The sequence below is a fragment of the Dendrobates tinctorius genome, unplaced genomic scaffold (assembly GCF_039654945.1).
Source record: "Dendrobates tinctorius isolate UK_male_01 unplaced genomic scaffold, ASM3965494v1 ptg000070l, whole genome shotgun sequence".
NCBI lineage: Eukaryota > Metazoa > Chordata > Amphibia > Anura > Dendrobatidae > Dendrobates > Dendrobates tinctorius.
The window spans coordinates 13,357,501-13,384,097 of record NW_027361738.1 but is presented as its reverse complement, the minus strand read 5'-3'; the positions used below and the strand labels follow the sequence as shown (position 1 = coordinate 13,384,097).

Here is a 26,597-nt window from a genome sequence, read left to right as displayed (position 1 = left end):
TGAAAAGCACAGAACACGGACGATTGAATAAGGCCGAAAAAAGTATAAAGGAGACTCAATTAATTTAAGAGAAGGCAAGTGTTTCAACAAGGAGTTTTTGATAACTTTGCGTTTTTAAATGCAAAAGATGCAGCGTTTTACAGTTCCAGCAAAATTAATGGGATTTATAGAAATCTCCTGTACACTGTGGTGTTTTTTTTTTTTTTTTTTTACTGTGTAAACTAACCCGCAGTCTGTCAATTTCTTTTGTGAGTACGCTCAGTTTTCTGTGCAGAATGTTACCATTAAATTGCATTATATGGCAAAAAATCCACATGCGTTTAATGCATTTCCACTGTGGAAACACTAAATTCGCATTTAATTCACTTGACTGTATCAATTAAAAGTTCTGTCAAAGCCAAATACCAGAAAGATCCCAAGAGCAAAACAGCTTTATTTAAAACATGACATACTAAAAAGACACAACAATCACAGCCTCAAAACCACAGTCAAAAGACAATGGAAAAAACGCAAGTAACCTAATTTACCTAATAGGTGCAAAAATGCTGCAGAACATCTGCAAGATCAAAAACTCCCCAAATACTGATCGTGGGAACGCAAGGGTTCGTCATGTTTGTGGAAAATGAACAGCACTTGGAACCCAGTTAAGGCCGATGTGCTAGTTCACATGGGCTATATTTCAGCCTGCTCTAGACTGGTGCAATTTACAGGCCAGAATAGTGCCTGTAAATGGCAGGCAGCTAAAGCACCTGTCTGTGACCAGCCTGAATTTTCTAGTGGCCATCTGAACATAGACTAATAATGAAAGGGAAACCTTTGAATTGCTCAGTTTAGATAACTGATGCGTAGTTAACATCTTAATGACTGTGACTTTTGGATTTTTCCTCCCCTTTTTTTCCAAGAGCCATCACTTTATTCATTCTTCGAGCACCACATCCATATGAGGGATTGTTTTTGTGCAAGAAGGGGGTGTAGTTTTGAAACGTCATTCGCTTTAGGCTATGTGCACACGTTGCGGATTCTGCTGCGTTGCCGCAGCGGTTTTGGCCCTGCGGAAACAGCCGTTCCGCATGTACAGTACAATGAAACCCTATGGGGTTTCAAAAACGCTGTGCTGACGGTGCGGATTTTTCCGCGCAGTTTTGCTGCGGTTTACAAACCACAGCATGTCAATTGTTTGTGCGGATTCCACAGCGGTATCATACCTTTACCATAGTAGAGGTGTGAAACTGCAGACCAAACCGCAGGAAAACCGCAGGTCACTTTACCTGTGGTTTTACCTGCGTTTCCGCGCGGAAAAACCCGCAGCAGAATCCGCAACCTGTGAACATAGCCTTACAGTTTACAGAGCTAGGATAATTTCATGTGAGGTTAAATTGAAAAAAAAACTAAACACAATTTCTACCATTGTTTTTTGATGTTTTGCTTCATGGCATTTGCCGTATGGGGAAAATTACCTAAGCATCGTGACTCTCCAGATCCGTATGATTTCAGTGATGCCTAACATTTATGGTGATTTGTTTTTGTCAATATTTTTTAGTGGCTTAAAAAAAACTCTGAACTTTCTATGAAAAAACAAATGTATGTATGTGTGAGATATACCGGTATATAATTTTGGAACAAACTGCTCCAGTGTCTCATATTTGAAGTGTGCCTTCTCCCTACAGCAATTATAAGATCTTTCCTCAGGTGTTCAATGGGATTTAGATCCGGACTCATTACTGGCCACTTCAGAACTCTCCAATGCTTTATTTCCATCCATTTCTGGGGGCTTCTTGAAGTATGTTTGTGGTCATTATCCTGCTGGAAGACCCCATGACCTAGGACACAAACCCAACTTTCTGACACTGGGCGCAACATTGTGACCAGGGCTGTGGAGTCGGTGTCCATTTTGGTGTAGCTGGAGTCGGTATAAAACGGACCGACTCCTAGAATATATAATAAATTGCGTACAGTAGTTCAATGCAGAATGTGCTGTAATTTTTTTTATAAGAATTTGGGAGAGTTATGAAATGTTTTATGACCTTCTGTTCTGTTCCTGATCTAAGGATCTAGGCTTTTAGTTGAGATGACTGTTCTGTACTTTAAATGCACAGTAGTGAGCCAGGGCTGTGGAGTCTGAGTTGGAGGTCTGGCTTACCGACACCACAGCCATGAATGTGTCCCAAAATCCTTTTTTTTTTCGTTAATTTTCAGGTTTCATGATGCCATTCACCCAGTGAAAGAGGCAGCAAAACAACACCAAAACATCTTTCAATATCCACCATATTTGACTTCAGGTACAGTGTTCTTTTCTTTGTAGACCTCATTCTGTTTTCGGTAACCATAATGAGGTTTACCAAAAAGCTGTATCTTGGTCTCCTCTGTCCACAAGACGCTTTCCCAGAAGGATTTTGGCTTAATCACATACATTTTGGCAAAATGTAGTCTTAACTTTTTTCCATCTCTCATGACAGCACCACCTGAGAGAGGGTATCCTCCTACCAGGACAGGAAACCTACTCTTCCGCATCAGTTCGGTTTCCTGTCCTCGTTGGAACCTGCAGAAGGAAGTGGTACTTACCCGGGAGAGGGTTGCCGGGAATTCAGGATGCTGTCCACGGGTGAGGTAGCGCTGACTGGGAGATTGGTGCAACTCCATGCAGGCGGAGATCTCTTGTGTAAATATCTCCTGCTGACACAGGTCCCGGGTCTGCGCACGTTTGGGATTGCAGAAGCACATGCCCGGGGGGAGCTGGCGTGGCCTGAAGCAGAGTGTGCCGGAAAACGAGGCCGCCTAGATCTGCGCGGGACGCAGGTAAAGGTCCGGCGCATCACGCTGACATAGTGCTGCGGTTACATCAGCAGCCATCCGGGTCTGCTCGTGCACAGGGCTAGGGGATCCCCTGCACACAGCTTGCCGGATTTAAAACCTTATGAAACTGAGGAGGTGGGGCCACCCGATATTTAAAGGTAAGTGTCAGGAAGATGGCATTTCCTACAGCATCCAGACATGGATGAGCCACAGCAGCGTCGCTCGACGCCACTGCTGCAGTCGCCACCACTACCACCATCTTCTTTAGGCCTGTTTCACACTTCCGTTTTTGTGTCCGCCAAACGGATCCGTTTCCGTTTTTTTGACGGAAACTGATGCAAACGGATCCGTTTTTTAAAAACGGATCCGTTTTTTTGACGGATCCGCGATAACCGTAATGGAAGTCTATGGGACAAAAAAAACGGATCCTGCAAAAAATGGTGGATCCGTTTTTTTACGGAAAACAACGGATTTTGACGGATTTGAAAAAACGGAAGTGTGAAACAGGCCTTACTGCAATCAACACAGGAGCCCCTTCAGCAACTGCAGTCGTACAGGCAGCAGGACCAGACTAAAGAGTAAGGCAGGTCACAAGCTCACTGCCAGAAGAAATTGTTCTTCGGAACCAGCTCGGCCTCCGTATCCGGTACCGTAAATTGATCAGCTGAATGGTGAGTGATTTACGTGAATGTACACTAAAAACAGCCCCCTTCTCTCTGCTTTCCTTGATAGGGAAGACACCTGAAGCGCAGTTCCAAGCAAAATAATAGGTATTGTGCCCTATGCAAGGGAGATCTACCTAGCTCTTATAATGAGAGGCTCTGCCCTGGGTATATACAGCAGACAATCTCAGAGACAACACCCGGGTTTGCTATGGATCTAAAGTCCATCGTTAGATCGGAGTTCAAGGAGTCCTTAAAAGACCTGATGGGGCAGAGAGGAAAGGGGAAGCCAGAACCACTGTATTCAGAGTCTGAAGGATTGGTGGAGCTTGGAGGGGAGAGTTTGGACCTGGTGGAGTCCTCCTCCTCCAATGAGGACATGGGGAGTAGGCTCTGCTTCCCAACGGAGGATACTGACAAATTGGTTAGAGCCATAAGATCCACTATGGGCCTTTCTGATCCCAAGTCAACCAAGACAGTTCAGGACATTGTTTGGGGGCTTGGGTCAGAGGAAGAGGCAGTCCTTTCCGGTTAATGAGAATATCAAGATGATCATCAACAAGGAATAGAAGAAGCCAGAAAGTAAAGGGCTGCTACCATCTTCTGTGAAAAGGAGATATCCTTTTGACGAAGAAGACACAGGCATATGGGAGAAAACCCCAAAAATTGATGTTGCAGTGGCTAAATCAGTTGAAGTCCACATTGCCCTTTGAAGACCTGGGGACTCTAAGAGATCCTTTAGACAAGAATGCCGAAACCTTCCTAAAGGAAGCTTCATAAGTTGAGGATCCAAGAAAAGCACTTCTGAGCATCCGCGCTGCTTTAGTGATAAGAATTCTTCAGAAATCCATATAAATCTTTCAAGTTCTTTATTATATGTACTACAGAAACTACGCGTTTCGAGGTGACAAACCGCACCTCTTCAGGTTACAGTACAGAGTTGTGACCATCTGAGAGACAATAACCCAAGAGAGATTCTGGTGCACCTTCCACTGTTGCAGGGAGCAGCTTCCTTTTTGGCTGATGCCTCGGCTGACTCAGGTTAGCGGCAAGATCAACAAACCTCTCTAATGCTGCCCGTAGAGCTCTATGGCTCCAAAGCTGGCCAGGAGATGTTCAGTCCAAGACTAGGCAATGCTCTATTTCGTGTGAGGGCAAATATCTTTTTGGTCAAGCTTTGGACGATATTCTTGATAAAGCAGCAGACAAGAAGAAGGGCTTCCCTGCTGTATCGCATCATCAGTTTAAAAGTTCTTTTCGGAGGAGAAAATATAACCGGAGTAGACCACCCAAGGAACAGGGCGACTGGAGAGATAAACCAGAAAGCAAGGGTTTCATGTTTGGGGGTTCCTCGTCAAGGAACCAAAAATCCTCCAAGTGATGGGCTATCCCAAGTAGGAGGAAAGCTGTCTCACTTCCAAACTGCCTGGGAAACTATCTCAACCAATGCCTGAGTGCTCAGTAAAATAAAATTGGGGCTGAGACTAGAGTTCGCATCTGTCCCCAGGCACAGCCTCAGGATCTCATCCCCCATATCCTAGAAGGGAACAACAAGCCCTGGAAGCGGAGGTGTTGCTCTTGTTTCGAAAGAGGGTTATAGTGGAGGGGATTTTATTCTCCACTGTTTCTGATAAAGAAGCCAGACCTGTCATACAGAGCTATCATCAATCTAAAAGGCCTCAACAGATTCCTGGTCTACAGACCATTCAAGATGGAGTCAATAAAGACAGCAGTCAAGATCTTGTTCCCGGGCTGTTACGAGTGCCTTGGATTTAAGACTCATATTACCATGTCCCCATTCATCAGGAAGACCAGCAGTTCCTAAGGGTAGCTGTATATGTAAAAGGACAACTCAAACATTTCCAGAGCACTGTCCTTTGGTCTGTCCATGGCCTCGAGAATCTTCACCAAGATTGTTCTGAAATGGCACATTTAAGGGAGAAGAACGTATCGGTAATGCCATATCTGGATGATTTTTTTAGTGATCAGCAGAACAGAACATGAATGCAGTACTCAACTAAATTACATCTGAAACACTGTCCAATCTTGGTTGAATGATAAATATCAAAGAGTTGAGGCTGCAGCCCCTGAAAGTTCAATCCTTCTTGGGGCTTATTTTGGACTCAGAGAAACAGGTCTGTCTCCTACCAGAGGAAAAGAGGGAATAGATTATAGCCCTAGTGTCAGCAGTTTTGACTAACTCGATCATGTCCCTGAGGAAAGCCATGTCTCTTCTAGGGTCAATGACATAATGCATTCCAGCAGTACAGTGGGCCCAATTGTCATTCCAGGGATTTTCAGCTGTATGTAAGGAGGCTGGCTGGAAACAGTAGACTCCATGGCCTGGTGGCTGGATCCAGGGAATCTATTGCGCAGCTTCCCATGGTCCCTGCCCATATCAGATGTAATTATGACAGATGCAAGCGCAGAAGGATGGGGCGCGCATCTCAGAGACCATATAATGCAAGGGATCTGGTCAGAAACAGAAGCAGACAGTTCCTCAAACTACAGGGAACTGCTGGCATTAAAAAATGCAGTTGTAGAGTTTCTTCCGCGTTTAGAAGGTAGCCATGTTCGAATATTGTCGGACAATCGAACCTCTGTAGCCTATATCAATCACCAGGGGGGCACTAGATCCCGGCCCCTAATATGGCTAGCTCAGGAAATTCTCCAGCTAACGGAGAAACATCAGCTTCAGATATCGGCCCTGCACATAAAGGGGAAAGAACGAGGAAGCAGACTTCCTCAGCTTGACAACCTTGAAACAATGGGAATGGTAGCTGGATCCAGCTATCTTTCAGCAGACTGTGAATCTTTGGGGCCAGCCAGAGATAGATCTATTTGAGAACAGAAATGACAGGAAGACAAAGACTTTCTGTTCCCTGAACATAAGAGAAAGACCATACACAGTAAATGCACTGCAGATCCCTTGGTATTTCGGACTGGCCTATGCATTTCACCCATTAATTTTGATCCCGGCAGTTCTGAGGAAGATTTGGGAGGGGGCAGCGAATGTCATCCTCATTGCTCCTTTCTGGCCCAAGAGACCATGGTTCTCTTGGAAGAGGAAAATGTCCTTGGCAGATCCCTGGGTTCTCCCAGATGTTTCCGGTTTCCTCAGGCAGGGCCCAGTGTCACATCCTCAGAAGTCAGGTCTTCATTTGACGGCCTGGATTTTGAGGGGGCGCTGCTAAGGCTATGTGCACACGCTACGGATTCACCCGCGGATTTGTATCTGCGGATCTGCAGGTAAAACCGCAGCTAAAATGACTTGCGGTTTTACCTGCGGATTGGCCTGCGGTTTGACACCTGGACAATGGAATAGGTGGCAAACCGCAGCGGAATCCGCAGAAAGAATTGACATGTCAATTCTTTCTGCGGATTCAAAACCGCAGTTGAAAAACCGCAGCATGTGCACAGCGTATTGTAAATCACAGTTACATTGTACTGTACACTGTCTGCGGATCCGCAGAGGCCAAATCCGCAGCGGATCCACAGCAGAATCCGCAGTGTGTGCACATAGCCTAATACAGAAAGGCTTTTCTCCGGCCTTGGTAGCTACTCTGATGCAGACGACTAGGATTTTATGGCAGAATATGGGCTAAATTTTTGGCTTTCTCAGGGCACTCTGTTGGGGGTACGGTCCCAATCTAAGATATTTTAGAATTCCTTCAGTGGGATATGGAGATGGGCCTGACCAGCAGCACCCTTTAAGGTGCAGGTATCTGCCTTAGGAGCCCTTTACAATTATTACCTGGCGGCGAATAGGTGGGTGGTCAGCTTCATTAAAAAATGCCAGAGGTCTAGGCCTGTGCCAGCTCCAAAAATGCCTCTGTGGGATTTGAAATTGGTCCTGGAAGTCTTAACACAATCGCCCTTTGAGCCCATACATAAGGTGCCAGATAAGATACTAGCGCTAAAAACTGTAATTTTAGTGGACCTAACGCCGACGTTTAGGGTTAGTGATTTGCAGGCCCTATCCATTAGTCCTTTCATGCAGGTGTTAGATGATAGGGTGGTGTTGAGGCCAGATCCATCGTATCTCCCCAAGTTGGCCTCCAAGTTTCATAGGAGTCAGGAGGTACAGTGCCTTGCAAAAGTATTCGGCCCCCTGGAGCTTTTCAACCTTTTCCCACACATCATGCTTCAAACATAAATACCAAATTGAAATTTTTGGTGAATCAACAACAAGTGGGACAAAATTGTGAAGTTGAATGAAATTTATTGGTTATTTTAAATTTTTGTGGAAATTAAACTACTGAAAAGTGGGGCGTGCAATATTATTTGGCCCCTTTACTTTCAGTGCAGCAAACTCACTCCAGAAGTCCATTGTGGATCTCTTAATGATCCAATGTTGTCCTAAATGACTAATGATGATAAATATAATCCACCTGTGTGTAATCAAGTCTCCGTATAAATGCACCTGCTCTGTGATCGTCTCAGGGTTCTGTTTGAAGCACAGAGAGCATCATGAAGACCAAGGAACAGAACAGGAAGGTCTGTGATACTGTTGTGGAGAAGTTTAAAGCTGGATTTGGATAAAAAATGATTTCCAAAACTTTAAGCACCCCAAGGAGCACTGTGCAAGCGATCATATTGAAATGGAACGAGTATCATACCACTGCAAATCTACCAAGACCTGGCCGTCCCTCTAAACTTTCATCTCAAACAAGGAGAAGACTGATCAGAGATGCAGCAAAGAGGCCCATGATCACTCTGGATGAACTGCAGAGATCTACAGCTGAGGTGGGACAGTCTTGTCCATAGGACAACAATCAGTCATACACTGCACAAATCTGGCCTTTATGGAAGAGTGGCAAGAAGAAAGCCATTTCTCAAAGATATTCATAAAAAGTATTGTTTAAAGTTTGCAACAAGCCGCCTGGGAGACACACCAAACGTGGAAGAAGGTGCTCTGGTCAGATGAAACCAAAATCGAACTTTTTGGCAACAATGCTAAACGAAATGTTTGGCGTAAAGACAACACAGCTCCTCACCCTGAACACACCATCCCCATTGTCAAACATGGTGGTGGCAGCATCAGTCAAACATGGTGATGGCAGCATCATGGTTTGGGCCTGCTTTTCTTCATCAGGGACAGGGAAGATGCACGGTGGCTCAGTGGTTAGCGCTGCAGCCTTGCAGCGCTGGGGTCCTGGGTTTGAATCCCACCAAGGACAACATCTGCAAGGAGTTTGTATGTTCTCCCCGTGTTTGCGTGGGTTTGCTCCGGTTTCCTCCCACACTCTAAAGACATACTGATAGGGAATTTAGATTGTGAGCCTCATCGGGGACAGTGATGATAATGTGTGCAAACTGTAAAGCGCTGCGGAATATGTTAGCGCTATATAAAAATAAAGATTATTATTATTATGGAGCCAAATACAGGACCATTCTGAAGAAAACCTGTTGGAGTCTGCAAAAGACCTGATACTGGGACGGAGATTTGTCTTCCAACAAGACAATAATCCCAAACATAAAGCAAAATCTACAATGGAATGGTTCATAAATAAACGTATCCAGGTGTTAGAATGGCCAAGTCAAAGTCCAGACCTGAATCCAATCGAGAATCTGTGGAAAGAGCTGAAAACTGCTGTTCACAACGATCTCAATCTAACCTCACTGAGCTCGAGCTGTTTGCCAAGGAAGAATGGGCAAGAATTTCAGTCTCTCGATGTACAAAACTGAGAGCCACATAGCCCAAGCGACTTGCAGCTGTAATCGCAGCAAAAGGTGGCACAACAAAGTATTACATTAAAGGGGCCAAATAATACTGCACGCCCCAATTTTCAGTTTTTAAATTTCCACAAAAATTTTAAAATAAGCAATAAATTTCGTTGAACTTCACAATTGTCCCACTTGCTGTTGATTCTTCACCAAAAATTTACATTTGGTATCTTTGAAGCATGATATGTGGGAAAAAGTTGAAAAGTTCCATGGGGCCAAACACTTTCGCAAGGCACTGTAGTTCTTTCCTCTTTCTATAATGAACCAAGGACTGCAGAGGAACACAGGCTTCACACATTAGATGTCAGGAGGGCCCTGATACAGTACCTAGACAGAACTAGGCAATGTAGAAGGGATGAAACCTTATTCGTATCATTCCGGGGAAGCGGGAAGAGGTGTGGTGTTACAAGGGGGACCATGGCTAGATGGATAAGGGACGCCTTTAGCTTAGCCTACACCTCTAGCAGTACACCAGTTCTGGAAATCTGAAAGCCCATTCCACCAGAGCTGTGGTGACCTCCTGGGCTGAGAGCTGAGGTGTCCATCGACGAAATATGTAAGGCGTTCACATGGTCTTCCACTTATACCTTCTATAGACACTCGCCTCAAACTGTGTCCTCCTCTGCTGACCTATCCTTTTGGAAGGAAAGTATTACAAGCGGCGATCCCTCCCTAGGTTGCATTGATCTATATAAATCTCTCAGGTGGTGCTGTCATGCGAGAAGGGAAAAAGTCTAAGTTTCTTACCGTTCACAGGATTTTACAGAGCCCATGACAGCACCTTTACATTCCCTCCCCTGTTTCGTCACTTGTGATGTGCACAATTTACTTTCATTAGGTGTATAAACGTTTCTGCTCACAACAAAGGATCCTCATGGAATAGACACAGTCTAATAGGCCGGAGTCATACTACTGTACAGTACGGCCAAGTGCTATGTGATAAAACCTCGCATAGCACTCGGCCCAATGTTACTCTACGGCACAGCTCAGATCTGCAATTATTTTGTCATGCCGAATCGGCACCGAGACTTGGCTCACTCGCATCCATATAAGTATGGGTGCAAGTGAGACAACGTACAGCACTCAATCACCCGAGTGCAGTCCGATATACGTTGACGCTGGCAGGAGAGGAGATGGAGAAATTACTTTCTCCGCCGCCTCCACAGCTGCGGCAAAGCAGGAGCCAAGGGTCATTAGCATATTGCTTCGGATGTGATACCCAGCCATAGGTATAGGTTTCAGCTGAGCTTTTCTGCCTTTTCATGTTAGTGATCCGGACCCCCACTAATCAAAACTCATGACACATCACTAAGTCAGTCGGCAGCACCACAGATTGGTGAAAATGCTGTTTTGTTTTTTTTTATTACTTATGTAATCCATTTTTAAGTGTGTTTGAAGGGCTGGGTAACTTCCTTTTATGCTGCATTGTTATTGTGAACGAGCACTCCTAGGAACACTAGTGTCGCCATATTCGAACAGTCTACGTAGGCTACCGATCAACGAACGGACAAGCCAAACGCTCATTTGTCTGGTGAAATGATCTATTGGTTGCACCATTGATCATCTCTCCGCAACACATGTAAAGCAATGTGTAAGCAGGACCTGTGCTGTCAAGGACAATACTCTGTGCATATGGGCTGCAATCTATTGCAGATCGGTTGGCCTATAGAAACGGACTGTTAAACGTCCGCCAGTCGGCAAGCAAGTGGCTTCATGGCGGTTCAGTTCTGTCCATCGTGTAATGTGAACGGACCAGAGTGAGCGTGCACCTCAGGATATGCTGCTTTTATACAGTCTCCTCTTCAGGTCATTAAAGTAGCTGTCAACCCGACAACATGAATTCTATAAAAAACAAGGGAACTTAAAAAATGTGAACATTTTGGGTAATGTTGTACATTGGCATGCTTGTTGGTTTGGCTCACACCAGTTCCCTTGTAGTAATGTTTATTGAGGGATAAACAATAACTAGAGGGCAGTATGAAAGCAGCAGGTGATTGACATGGTTAAGCTTTTGAGCGGATTTCCAATGCTGGACTTATGAGGATAATGTATTTTTAATGCTATGCATTTGGATGGACTCTGTACTTTCCTCTGTGAAATTAGTGATCACCAACTCTAGACTCCATCGCTTTCCACACTCCGCTGCCAGCTAAATCTGTTTAGAAGGCATTTTCGCCATAGTACGCGGCCCTTCCTTGTATTTTGAGCACATTCTGATACACTTAATCAGATTACAAAATTTTCTTCTTAAGTTACCATCAAATCATGAAAGCAAATATAGCAGTCTTGAGTTTTACATGAAAAGTGTGGCTGTAAAATGTGTAATTACCATATTTTTATTGCTTTGTGACAGGACCTATTGCTCTTTCACTAATAACGTGGTGTCCCATACCCCGATCACTGCAGCCTCCACCAAAAAGATGTATTCTGATATTAATGAGGATGGCTCATGGTAGGACAGCTTCATTTATGACATTCATGCAGGTTTAGAAATTCTCCGTCAGCTTTTTTTTTTTTTTTTTTTTAATATATTGATATAAATAGTTAAAAAAACATTGGGTAAATGCAGACTTTGGACTAGCGGCATTATACCCAAGAGAGAGATTGCTACCACTGCAAAATATACTATTCAATGCAAATGTGCACCAGTTCTGTAGTATTTCAGCCTTGAAATCAGCAGCGAACGATAAAGCACTGAATATGTAATATATAGTAATTCAATATGTGAATTATTTGTATGTGTTTCTCATACGGTGACATCCGCACACAGTTTTTCTGTATGCAGTATTTCCAGGACGTCCACCTGACGGCACCATGGAGGACGTCGTCCTCCTTACAGGGACAGGAAAGCACACGAGAGGTTAAAATGTCCCGTCCAACCCCTTTCCCTCAGTGTCTTTCCTGTCCCTGCATGGAGGGACATACGAGAGGAAGAGCAGGAAGCTTACCGGAGGGCGCAGGGGGATCTGGTGGCCAGTCCAATCCTTCCCCCTGTCAGGATGCCCAGGGCCGACACTTACCTGTGGGGAGTCCCTCTGCCCCAAAGCCAGGACGTCGCTCCTGGAGGGTGCCGCTCCTCCCGGTGGGAGGCTCTTGGCTCCAGGCCGGACGGCGGTAAGCCGGGTCCCCGCACGCAGCGGGCGGTGCCGGCGACAGAGAACCCGGGCCATGCTGCAGGGGCAGCTGAAAGCCGGGTGGGCGCCGCCATTGCAGGACACCCGGCGGGTGGGGCTTCAGAGCTGGGCAGGAAGTGGAAGTGGCCGGCGTGATCTCAGTCATCGCGGGAGGACCCGCGGCGCGGCAATGACATCACGCGCCGAATTGAAAACAGCGCGCCAGCAGGCTTGGTGCACGTCAGCAGGCTTAGTGCACGTCATCGGGCTCACCGCACGCCAGCAGCTCACAGCACGCAACAGCTGCTTCAGTGGTATGGACCCAGAGGCGCCAGCCGACAGAGGGGTAAGTGCGCCTGGCGCAATCCAACCCCCACACGGCCTTCCCCGCAGCCCATGACAATTGACCCGACTAACCCTGTTCTGTATCGTAGAGGAGAAGGGTACCCCAGCCCCCCCCCCCCCCTACAGAGGTTAAAGATTCGGCAAAGGCCACATCTAAATCTGTCAGATGCCCGGTTTGCAGGGTAAAGCTGCCAGACACCTATATCAAGACTCTCTGCGGACCCTGCACTTCAAGGGTTGTAAGAGACGAGCAGCCATCCCTCCTTGCCGAGATGCGATCCTTGATTCGGGAGGAAGTACAGGCCTCCAGATCCAGTCTCTCACGGCAGCAGTCCCCTAGTCCGGGGTCAAGCCGGAAGCGGCCGAGGTGGGAGATGGAGCTAGCCTCGGAGACAAGCTCACCTGAGGGGTCAGACCCCCGGGACTCTGATTCCGACTGACAGGAGGGACCAAGGCAGGAAATACCTGTTTAAGTTAGAGGACACTGATGACTTGGTGCAGGCGGTAAGGAACACCATGCAGATCGAGGATGTTCCAAAACCGCAGTCCCGACAGAACCTGATGTTTGGGGGACTGGTCGCTCGGAAACCAACTGTGTTCCCCGTAAGCGAACACATTAAGACAATGGTCCTAGAAGAATGGAAAGAGGCAGAACGTCGACTCGTACTATCTCGGGACTTTAAGAGCCGACTGCCCTTTGACCCAGAGGAAACAAGATTGTGGGAGGAAATTCCTAAAATCGATGTTCCTGTAGCGAAGGTGACCAAAAAGACCGCCATCCCCTTCAAGGACTCATCAAGTCTCAGAGACCCGATGGACCGGAAGGCGGATGTTCTATTAAAGCGAACATGGGAAACGGCAGCTGCCCTTACTAAGGTTAACATAGCAGCCACCTCGGTGGCCAGGTCCATGTTCCTATGGGTGGGACATTTGGAAGAGCATTTATCCAACAAGACCCCTACATCTAAGATCCTAGCTTCCCTCCCTCTGATGAAATCAGCCACTGCGTTCCTTTCAGATACGTTGGCCGAGTCAGTAAGATTCGCAGCCAGAAACGGCTCCCTTTCCAACGCAGCTAGGCGAGCTGTTTGGCTGAAGTCTTGGTCTGGGGATAATGCTTCAAAGGCAAAGCTTTGCTCCATCCCCTTTTCAGGCTCAAGGGTGTTCGGGCCAGCTCTAGATAGCATCCTAGAGCAGGTGTCTGACAAAAACAAGGGGTTTCCAGAAGAAAAACCCAAGCGTCCCCAGTCCTTTCGTAGAGGGTCCTTTTTCAGGAGACAGACCGACTTTTTAGGAGCCAGGGTAGATCCAACAGGGGCTCCTTTAGAAACACTCAGAGCCAGGGAGGGAGAAGCAAAGCCCCTCTTTTCGCGTCATCCTCCAGGTCTAGAAGGCAATGACACCATAGGGGTCGGGGGAAGACTGCGACGATTCGCAGCAAGGTGGCGACGGGTAACCCAGAACCAGTGGGTCCTCAGAACCATCACAGAAGGGTACAGCATAGAATGTTATTCCCCTCCCCCCGACAGATACATCGCCCCCACAGTAGTCCCGGAAGACTCTACCATATGGGCAGATCTACAGGACCTGCTCAGGTCAGAGGTCATAGTGCTAGTTCTGCAGCAGGAGAGGGGAAAAGGTCATTACTCTTCCCTATTCTCCATTACAAAACCATCTGGCGAGGCCAGAACGATCATAAACTTAAAACCCCTAAATGCTTGGGTGGTATACAAAAGGTTTCGAATGGAATCAATACGTTCGGCAATTCAACTTATAGACAGGAATGCCGTCATGTGTACTCTGGACCTGAAGAGTGCATACTATCAGGTCCCCATCCATCCCTCATCTCAAAGCTTACTAAGATTCGCAGCAGTCTATCATCCCGGACCTGCCACTTCCAGTTCCAGTGCCTTTCGTTCGGGCTGGCTTCGGCCCCCTGAATATTCACAAAGCTGGTAGCGGAGGTGGTAGCCTGCAAAAGGAAATCCTCGCAGGATGGAACAGGCGTCAGGATTCTCTCGACAGGCCCATATCCTTACCAGACACGGTAAAAAGATCCCTACGGTGGTGGATACAGCCCCAGAACTTACAGGTGGGCGTGCTATGGACAACCTCGCCGTACGTGGTAATCACCACAGATGCCAGTACGTGGGGATGGGAAGCCCACGTAGAAGGGAGAATTTTCCAGGGAAGATGGCCGGTCAGCATCACAAACAGATCCTTCAACTTCAGGGAGCTCTATGCGGTCTGGGAAGCCCTGTGTCAGAACCGGTCGGTAGTGAAAAATTGACATGTCCAGATATTGTCCGACAACACAACGGCAGTCTCATTCCTGAAGCACCAGGGAGGTCCGAGACATCGACCACTCTAGGCACTTGCAGGACGAATATTCGCCTGGGCAGAAGAGGTGGTCCTCTCCATAACGGCAATCCACCTGGAGGGTTCTCAGAACGTAGTAGCAGACTATCTAAGCAGACAGCAGGTCAGCCCGACAGAGTGGGAACTAAACGAAGAAATCTTCCATCAGCTATGTCAGTGTTGGGGGACCCCCAGTATAGACCTGTTTGCAAACCGGAAGAACTCAAAGGTCGCCAGACTCTACTCCTTGAACCCGGCGGACCACTCGGACGGAGTGGATGCCCTGAGCCAGGCCTGGAGGGAACCCCTCTTGTACGCATTCCCACCACTGGCACTGATACCGGCGGTACTCAGGAAGATCCGCGAGGACTGCGCGTCTGTGATTTTAATAGTGCCATACTGGCCAAAGAGAAGCTGGTTTCCGCTGCTAGGAGCCATGGCGGTAGGAAACCCAGTCGAGCTACCCCTGAAGGGAGACATTATCCACCAGGGTCCGATTCGCCATCCAGACCCAGCAAGGCTACACCTCTCGGCATGGATCCTGAAAGGGACATCCTGAGAGCAAAGGGATTATCCGAGCAGGTCATAGCCACTCTACTGACCAGCAGGAAACCGGTAACATCTGCAATCTACAGGAAAATATGGAAGAGATTCTGCCTGGAAGGTGGCAGGTCCGACCTCTCGGCAGGTACACCCGACCTCCCTAGTGTCCTAGACTTCCTACAGTCGGGATATAATAAAGGCCTTAAACCCAGTACGTTAAAGGTCCAGATTTCGGCTTTGAGCGCCTTTGACTACCCTTTAGCCTCCCATCCTTGGGTGGTAAGATTCATAAAGGCCACGCAACGTCTTCGCCCCACAAATAGGCAGCTCACCCCGCCCTGGGACCTCGGCCTGGTACTCAGATCCTTATGTAGGGACCCCTACACGCCTAGTGAATGACCATTTCGACTCTCTCTCGGAAGACTGCTTTCCTGGTAGCCATTACCACGGCCAAAAGAATAGGGGAGATCCAGGCCCTGTCCACCAAAGATCCATATCTCCAGATCAGAGATGATCATATAACCTTAAGACCAGATCCAGCATTTATCCCCAAGGTAGCCTCTTACCAGAATATAAATCAGGAGATAGTGCTACCATCCTTCTGCAGCAATCCCCGCAATGAGAAAAAACAGCGTCTCCACTCCCTAGACGTAAGACAGGCAGTTATAAGCTATCTAGAGGCCACCAATGACTGGCGTATTGGCTCAAACCTGTTTATCCTCTTCGGGGGTAAAAATAGGGGGAAAAAAAGCCTCTAAGGCGTCCATTGCAAGATGGATCACCTCAGTAATTTCAGACGCCTACCAGTCGGAAGGCGCCAGCCCACTCTACCAGGGCAGTTTCAGCCTCCTGGGCCGAACGCGCAGGCGCCTCAGTCGAGCAGATTTGTAGAGCGGCAACTTGGGCCAACCTGAATACATTTTGCAAGCACTACAAACTTGACGTGCTATCAGGCCAACATACCGCTTTTGGGAGAAAAGTTCTCCAGGCGGTGATCCCACCCTGAAGAGGTGCTTTGGTACTCTCCATGGTGCTGTCAGGCGGACGTCCTGGAAAATAGGTATTAGACCTACCGGTAATGATGTTTCCAGGAGTCCATCCTGACAGCACAGGTAGTTCCCTGTTATGTTATGTCATATGATGTAATATGATGGTATCATTAAAAGAGTTATGGCATTATCCACGCTGTGGTACTTGTTGAAATCACTGAGGGAAAGGGGTGGGACGGGGCCTTTTAACCTCTCGTGTGCTTTCCTGTCCCTGTAAGGAGGAGGAGGCCGTCCTCCATGGTGCTGTCAGGATGGACTCCTGGAAACATCATTACCGGTAGGTCTAATACCTATTTTTTTAACTCTTAAAAGATGTAAATACTTATGTCCCAAAAAAAAAATTGAGAGAAGTATTCAAGGAGTGATACCTTTATTGACTAACCAGAGAAATTATATTTGCAAGCTTTCAGGGCTCAGAAGGCCTCTTCATCAGGCTAGATTACAAGTGAATTACTGAGAAGAGATGGCAACATTCACTTGTAATGTAGCCTGATGAAGGGGCCGCCTGAGCCCTGAAAGCTTGCAAATATAATTTCTCTGGTTAGCCAATAAAGGTATCAGTCCTTGAATACTTCTCTCAATTTTTTTTTCTTGGGACATAAGTATTTACGTCTCTTTTTCTGGCTGACACTGTACCACAATATTATTCTGTATTGTACATCGTAACTTTTAAAAGAAATCTGTCGCCTCCAAAAAAAAACACTGTATTCAGATATCCGTGAATTCTCTCAATTGTTGGGGGAAATACAGTAAGCTATTTTCAGATTTTCATGAGTATTTGGTCCGTTTTTACCAATAATCATCAGTGATTTTCACATATGCAAAAAAAACAAGCTAAGCTTCTCATTGTTAAAAACTGACAGTCCATGACTGACATCTATGTGCTGTCAAGGATTTTCACAGACCCATAGATTTTCATGGCTGGTTTTGATTCATGACTAAAATTAAAAACTGACACATCTCGGTGATGTTTTTTTTTTTTTTTTTTTTTGTGGACGCACAGTTAATAAAATAGCAGGCTTGTGAACAGCTTCATGGATTATAATGGAGCATGTACCAATCGCTTATGTGAAAAATGGATTTTCTCAATGAGGCCTTTTCAGCAGCCACATAGGCAAACCCTTTGACGTCTATAGGAAAGCTTTCTAGGCATGTGTAGTGACTTGTAAAGGTCATTGTGAAGGGAGGCAGAGGAGGTGAGCTGTGTCTATCACTTCTTGTTAATGATCCTACTGTCATTTCAAACCTGCCTGATGATCATGAGATTGCTGAAAACTGCAGAACAGGTGTTGGACTTGGTGGTTAGTAAGAGGAAAAAAAATCAGGATTTATGGTTTTATATTTTTTTTCTATTTTTTTTTCTTTTTCAAAAATGTGTTAAGTTTAATATTTAAAACTCTCTGATCTAAACCAGTCCATTTTCTGCTGTCATGCCCTTTAATCCATGTCTGACAGTACAGTCCGCTACTGCGTGAAGCCCAAGCATTAGTACAGCATGTCATTATGGTACAAATCAAAACCGCCTACTAAAATTATCCATTTCCCCCCCTTACAGCGATGCAGCAAGTCCTGGAGAAGTTGACAGATCTACCCTCCTCAACAGGGGCAGAAGAAATCGATATTATATTCCTGAAAGGGATTATGGAAAACCCCATTGTAAGATCTCTTGCTAAGGTATTTTTGTGGTTTAGAATGTGATCAAGGTACCAGAAATATATGGCCATATTCTATATTCAGCCACATTTGTCTTGTATTTGGCCATGCATTAAAGTACTGTACCCATAGATACAGTAATTTAGAACACTGGAACATGCCAGTAATGCTTTATCTAAATCCCTCTCATCAGTGACTTCTTTCCATAGCTGCACGGTTCGGCGGTGGTCTGTGTTGTCTTTTAGGTTTCAGTGTCCAATATGGTAGCCATCACGGCACAGTGTGGTTCCACGTTGCTGAAAACTCACATGAGCAACAGCGCACACATTGGCCGATCCACACTGCTATCGAGAGCAAAATCTCTCATTAACCCCTTAATGACCGGAGCTTTTCCTGGTTTTGCGTTTTCGTTTTTTGCTCTCCTTCTTCCCAAAGCCATAACTTTTTTTTTTTTATTTTTTTGTCAATATGGCCATGTGAGGGCTTATTTTTTGCGGGATGAGTTGTACTTTTGACCAACATCATTGGTTTTAGCGTCTCGTGTACTCGAGAACGGGGGAATAAAATTCCAAGTGCGGTGACATTCCAAAAAGAGTGCAACTGCATACTTGTGACCATTATGGTCATTGAGGTTTTTTTTTTATATTTAAGAAAAAAAAGTGCCATTTTCTGAGACTCGTAGCGTCTCCATTTTTCGTGATCTCGTGTTGGGTGAGGGCTTATTGTTTTCACGCCCAGCTAACGTCTTTAAGGATACCACTTTTGTGCAGATATCTTCTTTTTTTAATGCAATGTCGCAGCGACCAAGAAACAGTAATTCTGGCGTTTCGATTTTTTTTTAATGCTACGCTGTTTGGCAATCAGGTTAAACTGAACGCAGCGATACCTAATGTGTGTGTGTGTGTGTGTGTGATTTTTTTTTTTTGCTTTATTTTGAATGGGGCAAAAGGGGGGTGATTTAAACTTTTTTTTTTTTTTTTTTTTTTTTTTTTTTTTTTTTATATTTTTAAAACATTTTTTTAAACTTTTTTGGCATTCTTCAATAGCCTCCATGGGAGGCTAGAAGCTGCCAAAGCTTGATCACCTCTGCTACATACAGGGAATGCTCAGATCGCCTGTATGTAGTAGAATTACTGCATTGCTATGAGCGCCGACCAAAGGGTGGCACTCATAGCAATCCAGCATCAACAACCATAGAGGTTTCAAGGAGACCTCTGGTTGTTATTCTGACGCACCGATGACCCCCGATCACGAGACGAAGGTCGGCGGTGCGCGTATTTCTGGGCCGATGGCCAGAAGCGCAAGCGCGCGTTAAATGCCGCGGTCACTGTTTTGATAGCGGCATTTAACTAGTTAATAGGCGCAGGTGGATCGCGATTCCACCCTCGCCTATTGCGGGCACAAAACAGCTGACATGTCTCGGCTTTGATACGGTTCCGTCCAGTGGCAGTAAGGGGTTAAAGTGGATTAAAAAAAATATCGTGCACACTCCTACACTGTTAATTTTTTTTCGTTTATCTGGTGGTTTCTTTTTAGTAGCAATTGTGGCTGAAGTTGTGTTTTCATTTCCTAATATATTTTTGGGTTTTGGGAGCTTTACAGATTGGTGATACCAAAGCTGTGCATATTATAATTGAGATTTTGTATGTCATCATTAAAAGGGTATTTTCATCAAGATGCAAAATATCACCAATCCACCACGCAGGTGTCAGTGTGTGTGTGGAACCCCCCCCCCCCCCCCCCCCATGAATTAAAAATGAAAAAAAAAAAAATTATTCATTGTCTATGGAACTGCCGGAGATGGTGTTCTATAGACTTCTCCATTTCAGCAGACAAGTCTGAGGCCAGTTCTCAGGATTGATGACAGTACCAGCATTCAGACTCCTAGAAATCAGCAATTTATCTCCTGTCCTGTGGATGCTAACATAGGAATAACACTCTATAGGGCATGCATTATTAGATACAGTTCTTACACCTTATGAAGCTGGCCTTTACGTACTTTGAAAATCCACCTCACACATCAGAATGACTGCATAATCCTTTTTTTTTTTTTTTTTTTTTGGAAGGTTTTCCTGCCTGGTATTCAAATGAGCAGCTTTAGCTGAACTTAAAGGAAATGTGCCGCCAAGTTTTTGCTACCCCTCCGACAGCAGCATGATGTGGACAAGAGACCCTGATAACAGCGTTGTGCCACTTGCTGCAGTTTTGGTAAAATTACTTTTATCTGCTGCAGATCTACCAGTTCTCTGAATGCTGAGCTCTGTATAACCCCACTCGCACGACTGACTGGCAGCTTTCTACCTATGCACAGTGTACACCGCTGCCAGTCAGCTGTGGGGGTGTTGTTACAGCACGCTAATGTGTGGAGGACTACATGCCAGCAGGCTTGCTAGTTCTCTAGTGATAAAATCACTCTTAACAGCAGGAGACTATCAAAACTACATCAAACAGCCCTATAAGTGGTACTTTGCTGGGATTAGGGTCTCTTTCTCTACTTTATGTAGCTCTTAGATTAGGTGACATTTCCTCTTTAAAAATATTCATATCAGAACTATACGGCCGTTCTGGCATAGATTTTCACTCAGTACTCCGCTCTAATCGGGTGTAAGATCTATTCAATGTTTTCAGTTTGTAGTGCTGTGAAACTTGATGTTTTAATGCCGCAAAATAAATAAAATATAAGGCAATGTGGTTTGTGCCAAATGGGTGCAGTTTTATTCCTTCCATAAAACTTCAAGGGATTCAAAACCAAAAACAGCCTCTCTTGGGCACAAAGGTATCACAGCAAATAAAACCGTTCATTTAGCAGGACATGTATATATGTCGGTGCTTGCTCACCTGATTAGATTAGTCCTTTCTCCCAGACCAAACTTCATACACAGAATACGCACGATGCCACCATTCTCGGTATTCCTTTCAGCCCAAGTTCCAGCATCAAACAGAAGTGTTCGCCTCCGGCACAGTTCACACTGAAGAGGCTGCAGCTTCCACACATTATTCTGCAGTCTCCATTCAGAGAGAGAGCCTGGCATGTCTCTCCCCCATCTATAATATGCTGAAAAAGAGAATTAACAGCACCTCCAAAAATCATTAATTGATCTAATGCTGCTAGGCAAAAATATATATAACTGAATATGAGGTTCTTAGTTTAGCATTCTGATCAGACTGTACGAAACCCACAGCCACGTCATGGCGAACCTTTTAGTGGATCTTTATCGCCCTAACTGAGCAGAGCTGTGTGCCGACCACTGCCACAGCGACTATGCACAGGCAAGGCGGACGGTGTTAAGCCGACGCTGCAGACAGATCCTCTGGGACAGATGGTGGGGTGCAGCAGTGATGTTATAGCCCTCCACAGGCAGGGCTGTAGTCCCAGGGCAGTGTAGACTCCAGACCGCGTTGCCCCACCAGCACTAAACCACAGCAACAATGGCCGCCACACAGCACCAAAACCAAATGAAAGCTTTCTAGTGAGAGCAAAAATGGACTAGATGCCTATTCTTTGCAGTCTCCTGCTCCCCATCTATAGCTGACATTTTTGCTGGTCACTCGCCAGCAGCACATTCTACTTTGCTCAAAATATATCACATTGACACACACCAAGTGACCACAGTCCCTGTTTTTTTGTCAGAGCAAGTCGGATGTATCTTTTCAAACATTTTTGTTGGATTTTTAGTAAAATAACAGGGGATAGGAAAAGGGGAGGGAAGGAAAGGGAATAATAAAGGGAAACCAAGGGAAAAGGGTTAAGGGGATAAAAAATGGAGAACTCAAGTCTATTTGACCATACCTTACTAGTACATGAATATACAAAATTAAGTTATCGTAACCGCGTACACAATGTATATTTGAAGTCAAGCTAGCAAATTCAAACCAGACCAAATATGATTAAGCGTTGCAAAATTTAGTATTCCAAACCTTCCATTTGTTGGAGTATTTGCTTATTTCGTCATTTACAATTCCGAACCTCTTTTCTATGGAGCTGTGCTGATGGATCTTATCCAGAATTTCAGAAAATAGTAACAGTTATTAAGGTTGAAGGAAGTCTTTAAGTCCATCTATTTCAACCCATATCCTATCCTAACTTACCCTAACATGTTGATCCAGAGGAAGGCAAAAAAAACACATGTGGCAAACAGTAAGCTTCACATTGGGGGAAAAAATTCCTTCCCGACTCCACATACGGCAATCAGACTAGCTCTCTGGATCAACGCAATATTGTGGAAACTAGTGTAAATACCCTGTAATATTATACTTTTCAAGAAAGGCATCCAGTCCCTTCTTAAATTTTAGTAGGGAATCACTCATTACAACATCATATGGCAGAGAGTTCCATAGTCTCACTGCTCTTACAGTAAAGAATCCGCGTCTGTGAGTATGCTTAAACCTTCTTTCCTCCAGACGTAGAGGATGCCCCCTTGTCCCCGTCACAGGTCTAAGAGTAAAAAAGATTATTAGAAAGGTCTTTGTATTGTCCCCGCATATATTTATACATTGTAATAAGATTACCCCTAAGCCTTCGATTTTCCAAACTAAATAACCCCAAGTGTAATAACCTGTCTTGGTATTGCAGACCCCCCAGTTCCCTAATAGCCTTGGTTGCTCTTCTCTGCACCTGCTCCAGTTCAGCTATGTCTTTCTTATACACCGGAGACCAGAACTGTGCACAGTATTCGAAGTGTGGTCGCACTAGTGACTTATATAGAGGTTAGATTATGTTCTCCTCATGAGCATCTATGCCTCTTTTAATGCATCCCATTATTTTATTTGCCTTTGCAGCAGCTGCCTGACACTGGCCACTAAATGTGAGTTTGTTGTCCACCCATACACCCATGTCTTTTTCAGTGACCGTTTTGCCCAGTGTTTTACCATTAAGCGCATAATTATACATCTTGTTTGTTCTACCCAAGTGCATGACCTTACATTTATCCCCATTAAAGCTCATTTGCCATTTATCAGCCCAAGCTTCTAGTTTACATAAATTCTCCTGTAATGTAAAATTGTCCTCCTCTCTATTGATTACCCTGCAGAGTTTAGTGTCATCTGCGAATATTGAAATTGTACTCTCTATGCCCCCTACAAGGTAATTAATAAATATGTTAAAAAGAAGCGGGCCGAATACTGACCCCTGTGGTACCCCACTGCTAACCGTGACCCAATCCGAGTGTGCTCCATTAATAACCACCCTTTGTTTCCTATCCCTGAGCCAGCTCTTAACCCACTTACACATATTTTACCCTATCCCCATTGTTCTCATTTTATGTATCAACTTTTTGTGTGGTACCGTATCAAAAGCTTTTGAAAAGTCCATGTACACCACGTCCACTGCATTCCCTTGGTCCAGTCCGGAACTTACCTCTTCATAAAAGCTTATCAGATTAGTCTGACGGGTTTACGAGGGACCGTTCCTATGTTGATATTGGTTCATGAGGTTATTCTTCTCTAGATACTCCAGTATAGTATCTCTTAGAAAACCCTCCAGGATTTTACCCACAGTTGAGGTTAAACTCACTGGCCTATAATTTCCAAGTTCAGTTTTTGTCCCCTTTTTGAATATTGGCACCACATTTGCTCTACGGCAGTCCTGTGGTACAGACCCTGTTATTATGGAATCTTTAAAGATTAAAAATAATGGTCTATCTATGACTGTGCTTAATTCCTGCAGTACTCGGGGGTGTATCCCATCCCGGCCCGGGGATTTGTCAATTTTAGTGATTTTTAGACGCCGCCGTACTTCCTGTTGGTTAAGCAGGTGACATTTAATGGAGAATTTTTATCCCTGATCATGTTATCTGTCATGGGATTTTCTTGTGTAAATACTGTTGGAAAAAAAGTCATTTAGCATATTGGCTTTTTCCTCATCCACTATTTCACCCAGACTATTTTTTAGGGGACCAACACTATCATTTTGTAGTTTCTTACTATTTATGTAGGTAAAGAATATTTTGGGATTATTTTTACTTTCTCTGGCAATGAGTCTCTGTCTCAATCTTTGCTGCCTTGATTTGCTTTTTACAGAATTTATTTAATTTTCTGTATTTATTTAATGCCCCATCACTACCTACTTCCTTTAATTCTCTAAATGCTTTATTTTTATCACTTATTGCTCCCCTTACAGCTCTACTTAACCATAGTGGTTTCCTCCTATTTCTAGCATGTTTATTCCCATACGGTATATACTGTGCACAGGTCCTATTCAGGATGCTAATAAACGTCTCCCATTTTCTTTGTGTATTTTTATGTCTCAGGATATCGTCCCAGTTAATTGCACCAAGATCATCTCTCATCCGTTGGAAATTTGCTTTCCTGAAGTTTAGTGTCCTTGTAACCCCTCTACTACACATCTTATTAAAGGATACATGAAAACGTATTAATTTGTGATCACTATTACCCAAGTGACCCTCAACCCTTACATTTGATATGCGGTCTGGCCTGTTGGTTAATATTAGGTCTAGCAGTGCCCCCCACTCTTGTTGGGTCCTCAACCAGTTGTGAAAGGTAATTGTCTCATAGTTGTCAAAAACCCATTACTTTTGCTGGAACTGCAGATTTCGGTTCCCCAATGTATTTCAGGGTAGTTGAAGTCCCCCATAATAATGACTTCTCCTTGAGTCGCAGCTTCATCTATTTGCTTTATGAGGATATTCTCTGTTGCTTCCATTATTTTTGGAGACTTATAACAAACCCCTATCAGTAATTTATTATTTTTCCCCCTTCCCCTTATCTCTACCCACAGGGACTCTACATTTTCATTGGATTCATATATATTATCACGCAGTATGGGTTTTTGGATGATTTTACATATAAACACACGCCTCCCCCTCGCTTATTTGTACGGTCATTTCTGAACAGACTATAGCCCTGTAAATTAACTGCCCAGTCATGGCTCTCATCCAGCCATGTCTCAGATATCCCCACCATGTCATAATTATGTTCCAACAACATTAATTTGTTGGTGGGTCGGGTTTCTTCCACCAAACGGCAATTGTATTTTTAATAACTAGAAAAATATGTATAATAACATAACAAATGTAACAGACGGATCAACTAGCTCCAGATCAAGAGAGAACAGAGCTCTTTGAGGTGTAATTTTGAAATTTTGGTAAAAGGAAGTAATATGCAGCGACACACTGTTCCAAAGATCTTTAAGGTCAGATGTATCTAATCAAGACCTGCGATGCTAGGATTTAACCCAGTCCTACCTGGCTTTGTCAATATAGAAAGCAAAAAAAAAAAATAGTGTATATGTATTTAAGTATCTATATAGATATCATTTTTTAGTGTTGTTCCAAAACACACAAATAATTTTTTGGGAGAAATACTTAATTTTCTGGAAGAAGTTGAAGGGTGCCAACACTTTTGGCCGTGACTGTATGTGGAGATAAATTTTATCTATCTATAAAGCACACACACTCCTCACAAAAAGTTAGAGATATTTGGCTTTCAGGTGAAATTTCAGGATGAACCTAAAATGCACACTAACCTTTTCAGGTAAACTTAATGTGACCGACCCTAATCTTTTGAATGCATATGTCCAACTGTTCAATGTTTCCCTTTTTTTACAACTTGCCTTACTCAGGTGTGAATCCATGAATTGCCCAATAAATTTCGGGGTTCAATTATAATTGGTATTAAACAGTCGTCCTCATCATTCTATTCACTTTTTGACATCATGAGACCAAGATAACACCTAACAATTGGTGGCTACTGAGCTTAGTGTCATAAGCATGTTGCAACAGAGATTCAGAGAGACTGGAAGAGTCACAGAAAGGCAAAGAAGTGGACGTCCTTTGGCCACATCCCACACTGATGACCGTTTTATTGTGAACAATGCCCTTTGGAACTGGATGATGAATGCCACACCACTCCAGGCACATTTAAGGAAGGTGAAAGGCATCCAAGTGTCACGTCAGACCATGCATAACTAACTTCCGCCTTCCAGACGACCTACAAGGGTACCTGACCACGCCACCAGGCACAGGGAGCATAGACGCTGGACGAGGGATCAGTGGGCGTGAAAGAGCGCTATGCGTCATCCACCGTTGTCATCAGAGCCTTTGGTGTTGGGGATATTAGTGTTGGCATGTGTCTAATCAATACAGAACTGCTCTACACTTTCTGAATGGTAGTGACAATCCCGTAGTACTTTAATAATATCATTAATCCAGTCATTGTGTCTCCGCATGAGCAACACATGCCTAATTTCATCTTCCTAGACAAGCATTCTCCAGCTCATGGAGGTCACATCATTATGAAATGGCTGCTGGAGACTGGGGTACCTCAAATAGAGTGGCATTTTCTCCAGACCTTAATCCCATAAAAAACTTATGGGAACAGCTGAGTCGCTGTGTAGA

The 26,597-nt window shown here is 44.7% G+C and overlaps 1 protein-coding gene across 6 annotated transcripts in view; it reads left to right on the top strand.

The window, feature by feature from the left end:
- The window catches only part of PALS2 (protein associated with LIN7 2, MAGUK p55 family member), a 131,522-nt gene that overhangs the window by 50,397 nt on the left and 54,528 nt on the right, over positions 1-26,597 (top strand). For 2 of the 6 annotated variants that reach the window (XM_073581400.1, XM_073581398.1), the window contains 2 exons: positions 2,197-2,279; positions 18,146-18,264. The exons of 1 other annotated variant lie outside the window; for it this stretch is intronic. In XM_073581400.1, the coding sequence (XP_073437501.1) occupies positions 18,148-18,264 (117 nt within the window). In that variant the 5' untranslated portion in view covers positions 2,197-2,279; positions 18,146-18,147. Of the gene's footprint in view, positions 1-2,196; positions 2,280-18,145; positions 18,265-26,597 lie in introns of those variants that run through there. 3 more of the 6 variants (XM_073581397.1, XM_073581401.1, XM_073581399.1) reach the window with 3 other exon arrangements.